General features: G+C 45.6%; 1 protein-coding gene across 5 annotated transcripts in view; it reads right to left on the reverse strand.

Annotated features, from left to right (window-relative positions):
- The window catches only part of CUX1 (cut like homeobox 1), a 267,048-nt gene that overhangs the window by 33,622 nt on the left and 217,881 nt on the right, over positions 1-15,545 (reverse strand). For 4 of the 5 annotated variants that reach the window (XM_040082720.2, XM_040082718.2, XM_040082717.2 and 1 more), the window contains 3 exons: positions 12,746-13,048; positions 8,326-8,514; positions 3,404-3,668 (listed from right to left, as the gene is read on the reverse strand). The exons of the other annotated variant lie outside the window; for it this stretch is intronic. In XM_040082720.2, coding sequence (XP_039938654.1) covers positions 3,404-3,668; positions 8,326-8,514; positions 12,746-13,048 — 757 coding nt within the window. The remainder of the gene's footprint in view (positions 1-3,403; positions 3,669-8,325; positions 8,515-12,745; positions 13,049-15,545) is intronic. 5 annotated transcript variants of the gene reach the window in all.

The following is a 15,545-nucleotide window of genomic DNA, read 5'->3' on the forward strand; positions in this document are numbered from 1 at the left end:
TTTTGAAGCTAATGATCTTACTGACTTACTTGAAATGCAACAGAGTATTTCAGCAGTACTCGCTGACTCCACACTTTTGAAGGATTTAGGGGGTCTGTAATTTTCCCTGGGAGAATATTATTCACCTAACGGAGGCCCACAGGTGCTAACATTAATTTTCTATTACCATTAACTGCACGCATCCTGCAGCATCGATTATCAGGCTCTATTTACGCCTAAAATCTCCCTGCATGGACATTGATCCAGAACATGGTGCTTCTCTAACACTCCCCAGGTCAGGAGAGGAGGCTGCTAAGAGCTCTGTGCCTGAGTGGCATTTAAAATACCTCAGCTCCTGCAGGAGCTGAACCTCGCTGAGAATCTGACCACGGCTCTGCAAACACCAAACCCATGGCTGTGGAAACCCCTGGAATTTCACACCCAATACATTGCTTCTGGAATCTGGTCTGGCTCCTGATTAACACAGTAATTAAATTCTTATGGTAAAGAAGAACTGGTGACAGCAGCTAGAGGATTGCAGAGAGCATTCCTCTTGGGCCTTGACATCCACACACCCTGTTGGCTTTCACCAGTGGAAATCAAAACATCAGACATCTCCTGGGTGTTTGCTGCAGCTCCCTGGACAAGCCTTTACACAACATCAAAACTAGCAGAATATAGAGCTCATTGAAAAATCCACTCAGAATCCAAGAGTGCTGGATTACAGTTCCAGGTTTCATTCCTGATGCGTCTGCAGTAGCATCTCCGTGGCCTTGCTGAGTTTATGTGCCGGTTTCCACAGGTGAAGTGGGATAGAAATTCCTCCCTCCTGCTTTTTTGTACCATTCTTAAGACATCAGAGCCTCAAAATCTGAATGTGTCCTGTATGTGCTTCACTGGTGCAAAGCAAGGGATATTTTTTGTATATTCTGAGAGCCCTGTGGCTGGTATGAATGCAAAGCTATAGACTTGGAGAAGTTTGCAGACGTGTCAAAATCCTTTATACCCATTTATATTCTGAAGTGAATTATTTCTTTGCCTGCTGAGGGTATTTTTTTCAGCGTTCCTTTTTGCTGCGGGAAATAAATGCTAATGCTGACTTTCCATCTGGTGAATATAAAGGTAGATCCTGCTGTAGCAACCATCTTTGGAAAGTGAGATTTTGGCTGAATCTGAAAAGAAAAGCATCACTGCAACAGGATTCCCAAGAGACAGCAAGACAAACTTGTCCAAATCTCTGCCCTCCCTTATCTGAAGCTACAGAAAAAAATACTTTTAAAGCATAAGCAGATGGTCTGGGATGTGGAACTGCTTCTGTATAAAAAACCTCTTCAATTTGGAAAAAAAATGGCTGAGGGAGAGTATAAAAGAGATAAATAAAGTTAAGTGTGGCCTAGAGATGTCTCAAAGAAAGACCACCCATTTCTTATAAAATATGAGCTGCAGAACAGTCAGACCCTGCTCCCCTCACAGAACATGGAACCTGTCCCTCTTCTACAACACCCTACACATGATCTAAGAGAAATTCATGCATGACAGCTAAGCAAGTTATTGTCAAGGGGAACAAAAAATAGGTTTGTGTTTTGATTTTTCAGAGCACAGAGCACACAGGGCTTGAAACAGCTTTTGAAAGCCCTGGGGTCCCAGCAGCACATCTGGGAGCAGCCCCAGGTCACTCAGTGCTCAGCCTTGTGCTGCCCACAGCTCCCAGTTTTGTAGGGTTTGATTTGGTGTCCAGCTGTCAGCACCTCCTCCCCGGGAAGGTGGGGCTGGAGGCGCCGATCACCGCACGCCCAGGCAGGGATCTGGTGATAATGAGGGAGGTGACACCTGCCACCAGCGCTCCCGCGCTCGTCTGCCCAAGTGAGAACAGCACATTTTGCTGTCAGGCCGAAGGGAACATATTTTCATAGGCATCCCTCCAACTGGTGTATAATTGCCTGCAAGTGGGAATTGGAAGAGGCCTGCATTTGGAGAACTCTGAGCGGCGAAAAGAGGCTGCATCTGTACTGAATGCAAGGCAGTGAAATTCAGCGTAAATATGATTACTCGATTTTTAAAAAATTTCGTGTTGTTTACTATAAACATTATTTAACTATTGTGCACAGTATTTCTGAGATAGCTCATTAAACTCTGCTGCTTTTGCTTCAGCAACTTCCCCGGTAAAAGCTGAGAAGGGCCAAAGTGAAAAACTACTCTTTAAATGTTAGCAGTTTTTAAAAACAAACAAGTTTAGCAATCTGGACTAATTAGGAACGTTACTGGCTCCGAGTGTAGGAGCAGAATAGTATTAAATCTGGTAGCTTAACGGTACCTGTTCAATATTCATTAGCGCAAATTTCTTGGAGAAAAGTCTGCTGCATTAATTAGGACTTCCAGTCCCAAGCACAGCTGATAATGTGTTTATTCAAATCCTTATAATTCTTATGTGCTATTCCAGCCTTGTCTCTTTTCATCGCTGTCTCTAGGCCAAAACCTACTTCAGGGGTTCAAATGTGGAGAAGGTTCCTCCTCAAATGAGAAAGGAATTAGACCAACGTTTTATTTCAGTGGGACTCGATGATTTAATCATAACAGTGAAATAAATCATAGAATTTTGGAATGGTTCGGGTTGGAAGGGACCTAAAAGCTCACCTTGTTTCCCCCCCTGCCATGGGCAGGGACACCTTCCACTAGCCCAGGTTGCTCCAAGCCCTTCCAACCTGGCCACAGCTCCTCTGGGCACCCTCACAGGGAACAATTCCTTCCCAATATCCCATCCATCCCTGCCCTCTGGCTGTTTAAAGCCATTCCCCCTTGTCTTGGCACTCCAGGCCCTTGTAACAAGTCCCTCTCTGTGGCCACATCTAACTTCAGGGTTATCGGTTCTCTGTCCTTCAGGACTCCACGAAGCCTCCCAGAAACACAGCACAAACACTGTGCCTATTTTCACAACTTGGAGACTCGAGGCCTAAAAGAAAATCCTCTTTTTCTTCCGATGCAGGAAAATGACACAAGGAAAGCAGGGCAGTTCTGATGGCATCCAATGAAGGGCATTTCCAAGTACCCCACCCCCAGTGACCCGGTGACAACACCCACCAGGACACGTGTCTGTGCGTGTGCACACTGAGTCAGACACAGCAGCCCGGCCCACTGCAGTGGCTTTATAAATATTCATCACTGGACATCTCCACATCCACGCCCACCCCAAAAGCCAGACTTTCTGTTTAAAAGCATTGCTTACATCAAGATGTGAGTATTGCTGCTCCTCAGGGACGACTTAAAATTAGTCTGCGGCATTAGCAGCGCGTTCGTGAGAACGTCCCTGCTGTCAGAGCTGCTTGTTTTGCACAACCACCCGCCACAGTCCTCCGAGGCAGAGCAGCACCTGCCAAAGCCGAGCCAACGCATCCCCGAGGAGCAGAGCTCCCGCGGGGCCACGCACCTGTAATTGTGGAACCAGTTGATCACGGTGCTGGTTTTCAAGTTGAGCTGCGTGGCGAGTTCCTCAATGGTTTTTGGTGATGGGTATGGCTTTTGCTGGTAGGCTCGTTTGAGAGCTTCCTTCTCCTCTGGTGCCAGCACCACCCGGGGCTTCTTGAGCTGGTGCTGGGGCTGGGGGCTGGCGCCCTGGCTGTAGTCGATGCCGGCGGACGAGGACTCGCAGGACTGGCTGTCGCTGACCGAGCTGTGCCGCCGTTTCATGTAGGCTGGAAGGGAAGCACATGGCGTCAGCCCCGGCTGGATGCAGACACGGAATCCATGGATGCACCAGCTGAGGGATCGACTTGGGGGCGGCAGCGGGGAGATGCAGGGATGGGCTGCTGGGAGGGGATTGGGAAGGATGGGGCGCCGGCAGAGACCGAATGTGGGGAGGATGCAAGAGGCAGGAAGAGAAGAGAAGAGGGTAAATCAGCTGCCAGAGTTTCCTGCCTTTACAATGAACGTGGGACACAAATGACAGGGCTCAGTTCACACGATTCGTTTCGGATTCACTCCTTCAAGAGGAGTGAACTCCCACGTAAGGCCCTGACTGGGACAGTTGGGCTTCATTTTGACTGAAAGGTGGTTAAAACACTTCAGGTGTACACGGAGGTGTCTCTGACATGAAGGAAAATACGACTGTGGAAGTGGAGCTGCGGCATTCCCAGCCTTCCCAAGCCATCCCCAACACACGATGGCGCCTGGAGCCCGGAGATGCCAGGGCTGGGCTGAACAACCCGTCAGGCGTTTGCTGCCTTTCCCTACAGCCCTCTGCTGTGGCAGTGACAGGTTATGAAAGAAAACCAGCCCCCAGCACCCTCCTCCCCTACACAAAGCTCCTTCCAAAACACACAGACGCTTTTCAGAAAGCTCTCCCTGCACTGATGGGCTCGGTGAGGCTGATGGCAGGAGCCTGTGATCCTGCCACTGACTTTCCTCCCCGACTGGGAGTGAATTATCCTGGCAAATTCTGCAAGGAAGGAGCCCCAGCAAAGGCTGTCACCGACTTGATTGATTTACACCGGGCATGGAGAGGTGGGATTTACTGCACCTGGCATTATCATGCACAAGCATTGCTAATGAGGGGGCTGAAAACAGCAAATACAGATGAATCTTGTCAATAAAATATTTAATGGCCTGTTAAGTACCTTCCAGATATTTAAGAGTTTACGTATTCCAGAGCTACAATTTGATAACCTCGAGTATTAAGTTCCAGATTAAACAAGCCTGACATCAATCCAGGAGGCATTAAATCTCCAGGAGACAGGAGCTCTGGTTGGAGACAGGGACACTGAGAGGCCAGTGACACTGGTCAACAACCAAATTCTTCAAAAATTCAATTTTTCTCTCCCCACAGCTCTGCCTTCAGGCTGAGGCTGCACAATGAATAAAAATTCAGCACAATCAAATAAACTACAGTGTTCAAACCCCTGCCAATGTCTCCTGGCAGGGCTCCCTCCAGGACTGGCTGGGTTTTCTGGCTCCAGCGGGTTCCAGCACCCTGCCCTCTCCACAGTGCCTCCAGTGGGATCTTTGGCACTGTGGCTTTATTATCATGGAAGTGAATTCTGAACACTCTCTGTAACCTTTGGGGGTATCTGCATGGCCCACATTTTGTTTTTCCTGAATATGACAGATTACCTGTGGATTGCCTACTGTGTAAGATCACTGATATGGAACACAACGTGAGTTGCTCGTGATCCATCACTCTGACGTGATACAGTCCTGCACACATTTGAAATAACCATAAAAACCAAAGTGGTGGGGTTTTTTTAAATAAATCTCCTCTAAAAATCCACCTATTTAAGTTGTTCCAACCATATGTAAAACTGCATTATTTCAAGGTGACCCTTATTTTTGCAGCTTTCAAAGAACGGTTACAACCTCTGACCGTGGAATTAATCATTCCAGTAAGATAATCTCGTATTTCTATAAGGTGTTTAATCTCAAAACTCCTTCCTGGGTGTTATTTCCAACTTGCATTGACGTGCAAACTACAGCCAAGGCTCCCTTGTTGTCTTGCACAGCAAAACCAAGAGGCTGGAGGAAAACATCCATCACCTCAGCCATGGGCAGCAGCTTCAAGGAGGCCAGGAGACAAAACAGAACCTGGCATGGGAGATGTGAAAAGTTCTCAGACCACCTCTAACTGGAGTTTCAGGGACCAGGATGGGCTGAATCTCCCTTTGTCTGCTCCCCAAAGGATGGGATTCCTGGCAGGGCAGACCTGCTGTCTTGAACAGCAAAGGACAATCTGGAGCTGTGAGAGCTTGGGAAAAATGTCATCCCTTCCTCTGCTCCTGTAACCTCACACTGGGATCGCAAAAGGTGCACTGGCTGAGCTGGGTTGCTCTCATGTGAATGGAACAAACTATATAAAAGCACATATTTCATTAAAATACAAATAAAGAGGAGGATGTCCCACTGTTCTGTCAGAGCAATTGTTTTCTGGAGGATAATCTAGTATCAGGACAAATTTCCACTGGGCTAAAGGCAGAAGTAGGACTCAAGACTTCAGGCTTTAATGCTGGTCTCTGAAAACTCAGATGACATTTTTAAAAGCTTTTCCATTTTAATTTTTATTTTTAAACATCTGTGCTGCGTGTAGACAACGTAAGGAGATCGTTCAGCACATCTGCAGTGGCAGCAAGGCTCAAACTGGAATCTGAGTTGCAAATGCTTTATTTTTGGAGAAGTTTGATTTTTGTCTGTGACCAGTCCCTGCTTCTCAGAAACACATGAAAAAAAAAGGAAACTCAGCTGTAATTTGGGCCAAGGTCCGGATGTGAGTTACACCTTCCCCCTCAGCATCCACGTGTCCCTCTGGGAAGAGTCCCCAGCACGTGCCCAGCTATGGATGCCACAGACACCACTGCACAGCTGCCCACTGAGATAAAACAGAGCCCCTTTTAATATAATTTTTATCTTACGTGGTATTGAACAAGATTATTAAAAAGTGAAATAATGGGGAAATAAAGGGAATTCAATTTTCTTCTGTCAGCAGTGCTGCTCTGTGAGGAGTGTGATGCTCCAGCAGCCCAACACCCTGGAGGTTATGAGAGGAATGAACTCTTCCAAGGCAGGAAAGGTGTGCAGAATGTCTCAGCCCGGTGAGCACAAACCCCCAGCTCCCCCCAAAGAGGTTGGTTAATGTATATTGCAAATTTTCAGAACCTCTTAAAAAGGACATTTATAGCACAAACTTCAGACTGGTGGAACAGAAAAAAAAAGGAGCTATGCAGCTCACCTTTATCATAATTATTAATTTACTCCCTTAATAAAATGTGGCAGAGAAATAATTGATAATAATGTTTCACTGGAAGCAGACCCAGTCGCATTGTTCTTTAACTGACATTAGCTGAAGGGAAAGTTAAATTCTTAATGTGGCTCTGGAGCAGTTTAAAAGGTTAAATCACAGGATCCTTACCTGCATGAAAGGATTTTGCAGAAAATACAGGGCTGAATTCACTTTAGACTGCTCTGCTCTGCTCTGAGGACAACACTTGCACAGTTCAGAGCTCGGTGCAGAGTATCAATGATTTATGGCCCTATCTCTATTCAGATGCCATCTACAGACCATATGTATCGCTCACTGGTTAATAAGAATCCAGTTTAGAAAATAGTTCTGAAAGGATATTGTCAGTGCTACTTTTAAATTATTTTTATTTTACTTTGCTGCATTATGGGCAATATTCTCTGTGAGGCTATAAAAACCAGCTAGTTGACAATTTTATTCCTGCCATGTTTCTAATACAGCAAAACCCCTCACCATTCCCTTTGGTTTACAGCTGTAAGTGGAAACCCAAGTGGATTTTACTCCCCATGGAAGATCATACACGATTTGTGCTAAGATGCTGCACTGCTTTATATTATACTGGTTACTGTGACAAGGGTTTGAATTTCTTCTTAAAAGCCTGCAAGACTATAATTTTCCCAGAAGCTCCCCCACTGCAATTTTAAATATAATCACCAAGTTCTTGATCAAATGTGTAAATGCTTTCAGAACATCAGTCAACAGCAGAGCTTTCAGTGTACACGATTAATGATGTCTGTGCTAATATCATTACGGGGTAGCTCCAGAGATGTATATATCATTAATTAGTTAACTGCTGATAATGGCAGCCCACGAGTCTCTCTTGTAAAATCACACGAACATACTAAAAACAGGGCTCTGAATAACCACTGGGTTTTAGTGATGAATTTTAAGTGGAGAGAATTGGATAGATCTGCAGGATGTACTCCTTACTGAAATACCCAGTAACAACTCAGACCACTCACAGGTCTGTCCCCATGACCCTGTTCTACGTGAGCATAACACACAAATTTTATTGTGTTAACACAATCACCTTCCCCCTCCCCGTGAGGCTACAAACATCATTATTCTGCCATCCCCTGTAATAAAGGCTGCATTTTTCTCTCCTCCCAGCAACCATCAGTGCAGGACTGGCAAGGAGCTTTCCCAGGAATCAATGCACAGTTCTTCCAGGCCAACATCTGTGACCAGCTGCAGCACCATTAACTAATAACCCAAAGCCAGCTCCCAAACTCACATTTCTCATTTGGTAAGGCAAGTTATCAGTGATACACCAGGGCCTCAGTAATTAATCTATAGGAGAAAACAGCAGTGATTCCCCAGCAGCTGGTGAATATTTAGGGTTTGGGGTTGGCTTTTTGCTGTGCGTTTGTTTTCTTTTCATTTTGAGATGTATCTGCTCGAGCAAGCATCAAATAAAAGCTCCAAAAAAAAGCTGTCGTGAAGTCCTTTTGCATAACCCTGCTAAGACTGGATCAATGCTGCCTCTCCACTCTTTATGGAGGGTGATAAAAGCCAGGCTGATCCCGGGAAGAGCGGAAGGCGTGAGTCAGCACCCTGCTCCCGGTTACCTTTTTTCTCCATGCGCTTCATATCCATCAGCTTCTCCACGTTGTTGGGATCGTTGAGCCACAGCTGCATGCGGACAAAGGGTTCCCTTCCCTTCAGGCTCAGCTTGTGCCAGGGCTTGGGGCGAGCCAGCAGGTCTGAGACAGAGCCTTGTGTCAGCCCTAGGATTGTCTCCCCGAACAAACGCTGACCTAATGCGAAATTGAGAAGCGCATGAATTCGCTCAGCCGAGACACGGGAAAGAACACGAGATCATTCCTCAATTATTCTTACTTCAGGACTGCTTCACAACCCAGAAGAAACATTTAGGAGAATAAATGCTCTGCCCCCCACTAGAAGGGTAAATATTGAGCTTTAGTTTAATCCTCAGGATCTGCCTGGGATAAAGGGAGGAGTTCGACACGTTTTGGGGAGCGGGACCTTACAGTGAAACAGTGTGCAGAAAAATAAAATTAGGAGAGGAAAAATGAACTGAACCTCTGGCTAAGCAGGCAACTAGTGAGAGCAGTGAGGCTACTTAGCTCTTACGCAGGAGGGCAGTGCCACAGCTTTGTTCCAACAGGGCGATCCAAACATTGCCAGCAATCAGTGAACCAAGAGCAATGCAACCTCCCCCTTCGGCAATGGCCTTATAAATGCCCTCACAGAAACACGTGTGGAATTTCTGTGCTGTGCTGTCTGTGGGGATCTAACTGTGCCTTACCCACTAGAGATAATCAGAATTTGCGATACAATTTTTGTTTTACAATCTCTACAGTTAAGAATACTTAATTTTAGTTCTCTTACAAAATGCTGTCATCTGCAAATGCTTTACTGTGTACAGTGCTCATATGTGCATTGCTGACAATGGTTTTATATGGGCAGGGTTTAACTTATCAAGGACTGGGGAAAATGCCTGTGCAGCTCAAATCCAGCCACAGAGGTGGTTTTCTAACCCCCTTCACTTCAGTGTTCTTCCTGAGCTGCACTGCCTTGATACCAACTTCTGCTAGAGGAGAGAGCCTGGAGTCATCTGAGTCATCAGGATTTAAGATACAAGTGATGCTGTCATGGGATCTCAAGGTAACCCAAAGATCTTTCCATAAATCCCAAATCTGGGTCTCAGTGTCTTGTGTCTGATCTGCAGCTTTTGAGTGCCCTCACTAACACACAACAGAACATTCTCCCTTTGCATCCCAGCACTTGTAGCCAGTGGTGACCAACAGATCCCTAAGGGACAACGGGGATGAGCGGGGGCTTCTGACCCCACAGCTCTGCAAAAGCACCTCCAGCTCTTGCCTTCACAGCCTTCCCTGAGCCTGACACAGCTCATGGCAAATATCTGCTCTATAGACCCAGTGCTTAACTCCAAGATTCCCCTCCTCCTTCTCTTTAAAAACATCCCGAGACTTTTGCCCCGGTGGGTTTGGTTTTTTTTCCTGTATGGGAAGAGGAGGGAATATGGGACCAGTCAGAAGCTGCAGAACATCCCACTCAGATGCGTGGGGCAGGTGAGTCTGCAAAGCTTTCAGAGGAAGCAGCTGAGATAATGAGAGGCAGAGAGGTGAAAGGAGAACAGGGCTTAACATGACACTCTGCTAATAAGCTGTAAAACTAACCCTGAAAACAGTTCTTACAGACTGAACGGAAACCTACATTCAGAATTCACACAAGTTCCTGAGTAATAAGTGATTTTCCACTACCCTCAATATCAGGAAAATCAGACAAAAGAGGTAATTCAGGGGAAATTTTATCATTTTTATCTTCATGTTTTTATCACATGTAGTGCTGGGGTAACCTGCTCCCTGCTTGTATTTAAAAACATCAGTAAGGCCTCATCCATTTCCCTGTAAACCTGCCAGCCACTAGCAAGATAACACAGCTACTTTAAAAATCTGTTGTTGTGTTGCCACATGAACAGGAATACGGGCACAGATTTGCAAAAGGGTCGGGAATGAGCAGTGCTGGCAGTGCTGCTGAAGGAAATGAACCTCAAACTACAGCCTAAAAATTAAAAATGCAAATGTGGAAGGAGGTAACATCATGTTCTCTAGGTGTTAAGAACAAAGTTAAAGATGTTTGTGTTGTTTCTTTTATGTCAGGATATGGCAGGACAGCAGAAAACACCTGAAAGGCTCCCAAGCTAAGGGGGAAGGTGTCAGAAATCATCCTCGGGAGGTAGCAGGTGCATCACGCTGCATCTTCATCAGAGCACTATTAATAACGGGAATATTTTTAAGCACAGGTTTCCTAAAACTTCTCCCCTTCATGCCTGTTCCCACTGATGTAGATCCTAATGGACAAAACTGTGTTGGTTTCATGGCCAGTCTTTGACCCTTCCTACAAAATGCCCAATATCCCCTACCCTCAAACAGCTGAGTGACTCTGCTTCCCTCTGTGAGCTCTGTGTGGCCCAGCAGGGAATCACTGAGGACACTCTGACTTTTGGGGCTCAGAACATCAGCAGCATCTCAGTGTGAACACTGCCAGCACCGTGTGCTGAAGCCACAGAACCTTCAGAGGATGGTTTGGGCTGGAAGGGACCTTGAAGATCACCCAGTCCCAACTCCTGGTGAAAGGAACACCTTCCACTCTCCCAGGTTGCTCCAAGCCCTGTCCAACCTGGCCTTGGGATGGGGCAGCCACAGCTTCTCTGGGCAATCTGTGCTGGGACATCCCCACCCTCACAGGGAAGAATTCCTTCCTAAAACCTTCACTTCGAAGCCATTCCCCCGACTGGTGCTGGGAGGAGAGACCCGCCCAGCTCAGCCTGGATTGTTTTGTACAACCGTGGTCTTTCCTGGCTGCTGACACTGGGACACCTCAGCCACCACCAGCTGCCTGTGACAGGCTCACAAGGCCCAGGGGCCTAAAGCAGAGAAACCTGTGCACCAGAAAACCTGGTGCACTAGCACACTGAGGGCACAAAAGGAGACATTGAAACTGGTTCCACACCTAATGCAGAGTTTGGGGCACATTTCCTGGCTCTTCTGCTGCTTTTTAGGCTTGTCAGCCACACTGTAGGAAAACAAAAATCATGGGAAATAAAAAAGACTAAGTAAAAATGGCATCAAAGCAAATGTAAACAAAAATACTTTTTTTTTTTTTTTTTTTTTCCAAACCTCTCTGGAACACCAGAGCAGGTACAGCACTCAACAGCATTTTGCCCAAAACCCAGGGGCTTGAATCTGCAAATCCATACCAGGATTTGGGACTTTATGTTATCTCCACTGAACGAGCAACCACCATCTGCCCAAGCCAAATGCATGAGCAAGGAATTCTGCTGGGCTCAGTGGAACACAATCTCATTCAGGGTATGTCAGTGATCAGGGCCATTTCCTTTTTTACCCCCCAAATTATGTTAAATGAGAACTTGGGACCTCCCCCATCCCAGTATGTTTTCCTCTTAATTTTTTTTTTTAAGACAATAATACTTTATTTTGTGCCTAGATGAAAAAATGCTTCCTCACATACTAAAACAGAGGACTTTTTACTTTTACAGTCATCATCTTCAGATGATATGAATAAGATTCCTCTCACCTAAGTACCATCATCAGTCAAAATCTAAACTTTTGGCCCTATTTGTAGTGAGGGAAGAGAAACTGGTACTTCTGGAGAGCACCAGAACCCTAACGCAGGTGGGATGAATCCCTTGCTAAGAGCCAGAAGCAGCAGCAGGTAACACTGAGCCAGGCTTACTGCCCTCCTGCCAGAGCCCTCAGAGGATCCCAGAAACATCTCCCAAAGCCTCGTGAGGGAAGCAAGGGTTAAAGACACGAAGAACCAGTGATTTAGAGGCATAGTGACAGTACTAATGTGGGCTTCCCACACTGACATCAGGTTATTCCTGTGACTATTGCAGTCATGACGCTGAATTCAACAGCCAAAATCCATCTGGAGGCAAAGGCAGCCTCAGCTTTGCACATCTCTGAGCAGAATTAACTGAGTGGCCCTGGACACTTATCTCAGGCTCATCTAAACCTCAGCTGAGTCTGGATTTTCCCTCCCAGCTCTGCAGGGACACTGTGCTCCTGCTTGTGCTTGCACCTCCCTTCCAACCATACTGGGCTCCTCTACCTCATGCAAAATGGGCCTGGAATTTCCGAGTGTGGGGGAAAGAGCCTTTCCCAAGGGGAGATCTGCCTGGCTCTGGGGGTCCTGACAGCTTGCTGGACTCTGTTTTGGGAGGTGGCAGCAGTACCTGGCTGCTGTGCCAGCAGCAGAGCTTAGGAAGAGCAAGGGTGTGATGACATTTGAAGCGGAGTGTGACAATCTGAAAGGAGTTTTCTACCAGTTTAGAAAGACCAGGTATCTTTTTTAGCAAATTAAAGCTCAGGCCTGAGTCAAAGCCAGGCATTCCCATACACATCTACTGCAGCTAACAACAAAAGCGTGAACACTTACACACGACTTTGGGCAAGAAATGCGAATAAAGCGATTTACCAAGATTGTTGTCCGTGAGCACTTCCTTGACCCTCTTGGTGATGCCATAGGTGTCCAGCTCAGGGGACATGGCCACCAGCTCCTGGATGCTGAGTGCTGAGTGGCCAGAGAGCGGCAGAGGGGTGGTGGATTGGGATTCAGATGCAGGTGGCTCGCTGGATTCCTGGGATTTGCCATCCTTACTCGTCTCTATGGCGGGACAGGGCTGCTGTACCAACTCAGTCAGGCTTTTCACTGATTCACTGGAACTCATGGGAGATTCAGGAGCAGGACTGCAACTGGCAGAAGTCTTTGGAGTACTTTCTGTAATTAAAAAAAGAGAAAAAAGTCCCCACTTTAGCATAATTGTAATGTTTTGATTGCAGGATATTTAACTTTCCTCCTCATTTATATTCTACCTACTTCAAGAAATGCCTAAGTATGCAAAATGCTACTTGCTATGACTTGGGTACTAAAAAGCCTCTTTTTAAAAACAAGAATTATTTTCTAATTTTATCTTGAGTCGTCTCTGATTTCTTACACAGACAAGATGTACAAATACAAATAAAAATCAGGAAAAACCGAAGTGCAATAGTCTCTAAGTTTGCACGCAATTTCCTTGGTCAGGCAATCTCAGTTTTGCTTGCCGCAACATTTTTATATAAGGATGCTTTTAAAGCTACCACTCTAGACTGGCTTAAACCTCCTCCTGTGACTTGTAAGAAACTCACTGTGCCACTATTTTGTTCCATCAATGAGGGATTTTCTACAACTGATACAATGCCCTATCTTGAGAGCGTTATTGATTCCATTTTGTTTCTTATTGCACGCATCACGTTTTTTTGCAATTCTCTTTGTCCAGAAATAACAAGATGAAAATACAGTTTGTAATTATGTTGTATTAATTAAAGTGTTTGAGAATCCAACATAAAGATAGCGAGTGGATCAGGAGACACCCAAATCTGTTATTGTGACACTTGGTTTAAAAGCAAGCTTCCCCAATCTGTTAATTTGCCAACAACAATGGGTTCTGCACAAAACCTTGTTTTCCCCCAATAAATTTATCTCTCACAGAATGTACTGACTGAGCTTTTTCAGAGATTCCAGACATCTGAGGGGTACAGCCTGAACCTTCTTTAAAGCAACAACACGTAGGCAACGTGGTTTACAAGAGTAATCCAGGAGATAAGAGCACAGGCAACTTCTCCATCCATTCTCTCCTCCTTGCTGCCTCCCACCCATTACTTGCCAAGGTTAATGACAGGGATTCCAGCCTCAGACACCCGTGGGTTTGGCTCCAGCTGTCTGCAGGAAGCTGACAGAGCTCTCAGCTGCACAAGGAGGAGGCCAGACCCCATCCAAACCCAGCCCCTCCAACAGAGCCCAGAGTTTTCTGAGCTGCCACCACAGAGGATTCTCAGGTCCCATCAGGCAGTGGCTGCCAGAAAACCTCACTGGGTTTTGAGTTTGTTATGCAGAATATTGTCAGATCATTCCAGAGCACAAAGCCTGTGTAGCAGGGAAACATATCCCAAATGCTGAAGGAAAATATTACCACAGGAAAAGTCAGGCCCAGATGGAGCAGGGTGCAGAGGATAATGGTGTCTGTTCTTCAGGGTCCCGGGAGCTTTCCCAGGCTGCATTCAAGAGCTTCCCTGACACACTCACTTGAAGCTGCTCTCTCAAACCTAAAAATCTGACTTTTTCCTTAGTGCTTTATGTGAGATGCAAAAGAGGCAGACAGAAAGCAAAGTGAGGTGCATGTAAATCTGTAAGGTAAAGGGGATCCTACAAATCCTATTTCTTTTCTCTGCCCACCCTGGGTCATCACACAACCGAACAGAAACCCTGGGAAATGTTATTTCTGTATCAGGAGCAGCAAAGGAACCGTACTGTAAATTTGCCCTGATTCACCCATGCGAGGGACCAATTTGGCAGATCATCCATCTTGCTCACTGTACACTGTCAGGGATGGCATGAATTCCCTACATGATAAACAGATTTCTTCTCAGGTCTGTGTCCTTTAACCCACAGCAAGGTCAAAATTATGGCTGCCTAGCTAATAAACTGCACGGCACTCGTTCAACTTCCCTCTAATTTTGTCCCTTGTGCCAGCTTATACAAATCTTACTGAATAACTAGAGCAGCTGCAAATTTCCTACACAATTCCTCACCCGTGCACGGTGAGCCACACGCACACATGGAGGGGGAAAAAAAATAGACAAAATTAAAAAAAAAAAATCCAAAAAAACCACCAAAAACCAAACCAAGCCCAACCAAACAGGACTAAACAAAAGCATTTCCTAATGCCTCCTTCTCCCTCTCCTTTCCCTGCCCAGCCTAATTATGAACACAACAAAGGTAATCTGTGTTATCATCTATCACTGAGATGCTCTCTGTTGCTCACATATTAGCTTACTTGTTTTTTATATCACTTACCAAGAGCTTACTTGAATTTCATTTTTAAGACCAATCTGCTGCTCATTTACTCCAAAAGGTGGGATTATCTGAATCTAATTTTGGAAGGCAGTACAGATGACAAACTGCTTTTTTTTTCCCCACCAAAAGGCAAGTGTACAGTGATTTCAGGCGAGACATTATGTACACGTACTACAAATAACTCAAAATATGTTCCCCATTCATTTTTAGCATTTTTCCCTTCTGGAAAAGCATTTTCAAGATCACATAAATATTTGAGGAAAAGATCCATTATTTGGGAAAGTAAATTCAATAATCAAGTAATGCAAACATTTCCCGTTAATCTACTTTAAAAATTAAATAGACATTTGGAGTACAAGTGACTGCTGACAGAACAAAGGGG

This window comes from Hirundo rustica, chromosome 19, assembly GCF_015227805.2.
Source record: "Hirundo rustica isolate bHirRus1 chromosome 19, bHirRus1.pri.v3, whole genome shotgun sequence".
Lineage (NCBI taxonomy): Eukaryota > Metazoa > Chordata > Aves > Passeriformes > Hirundinidae > Hirundo > Hirundo rustica.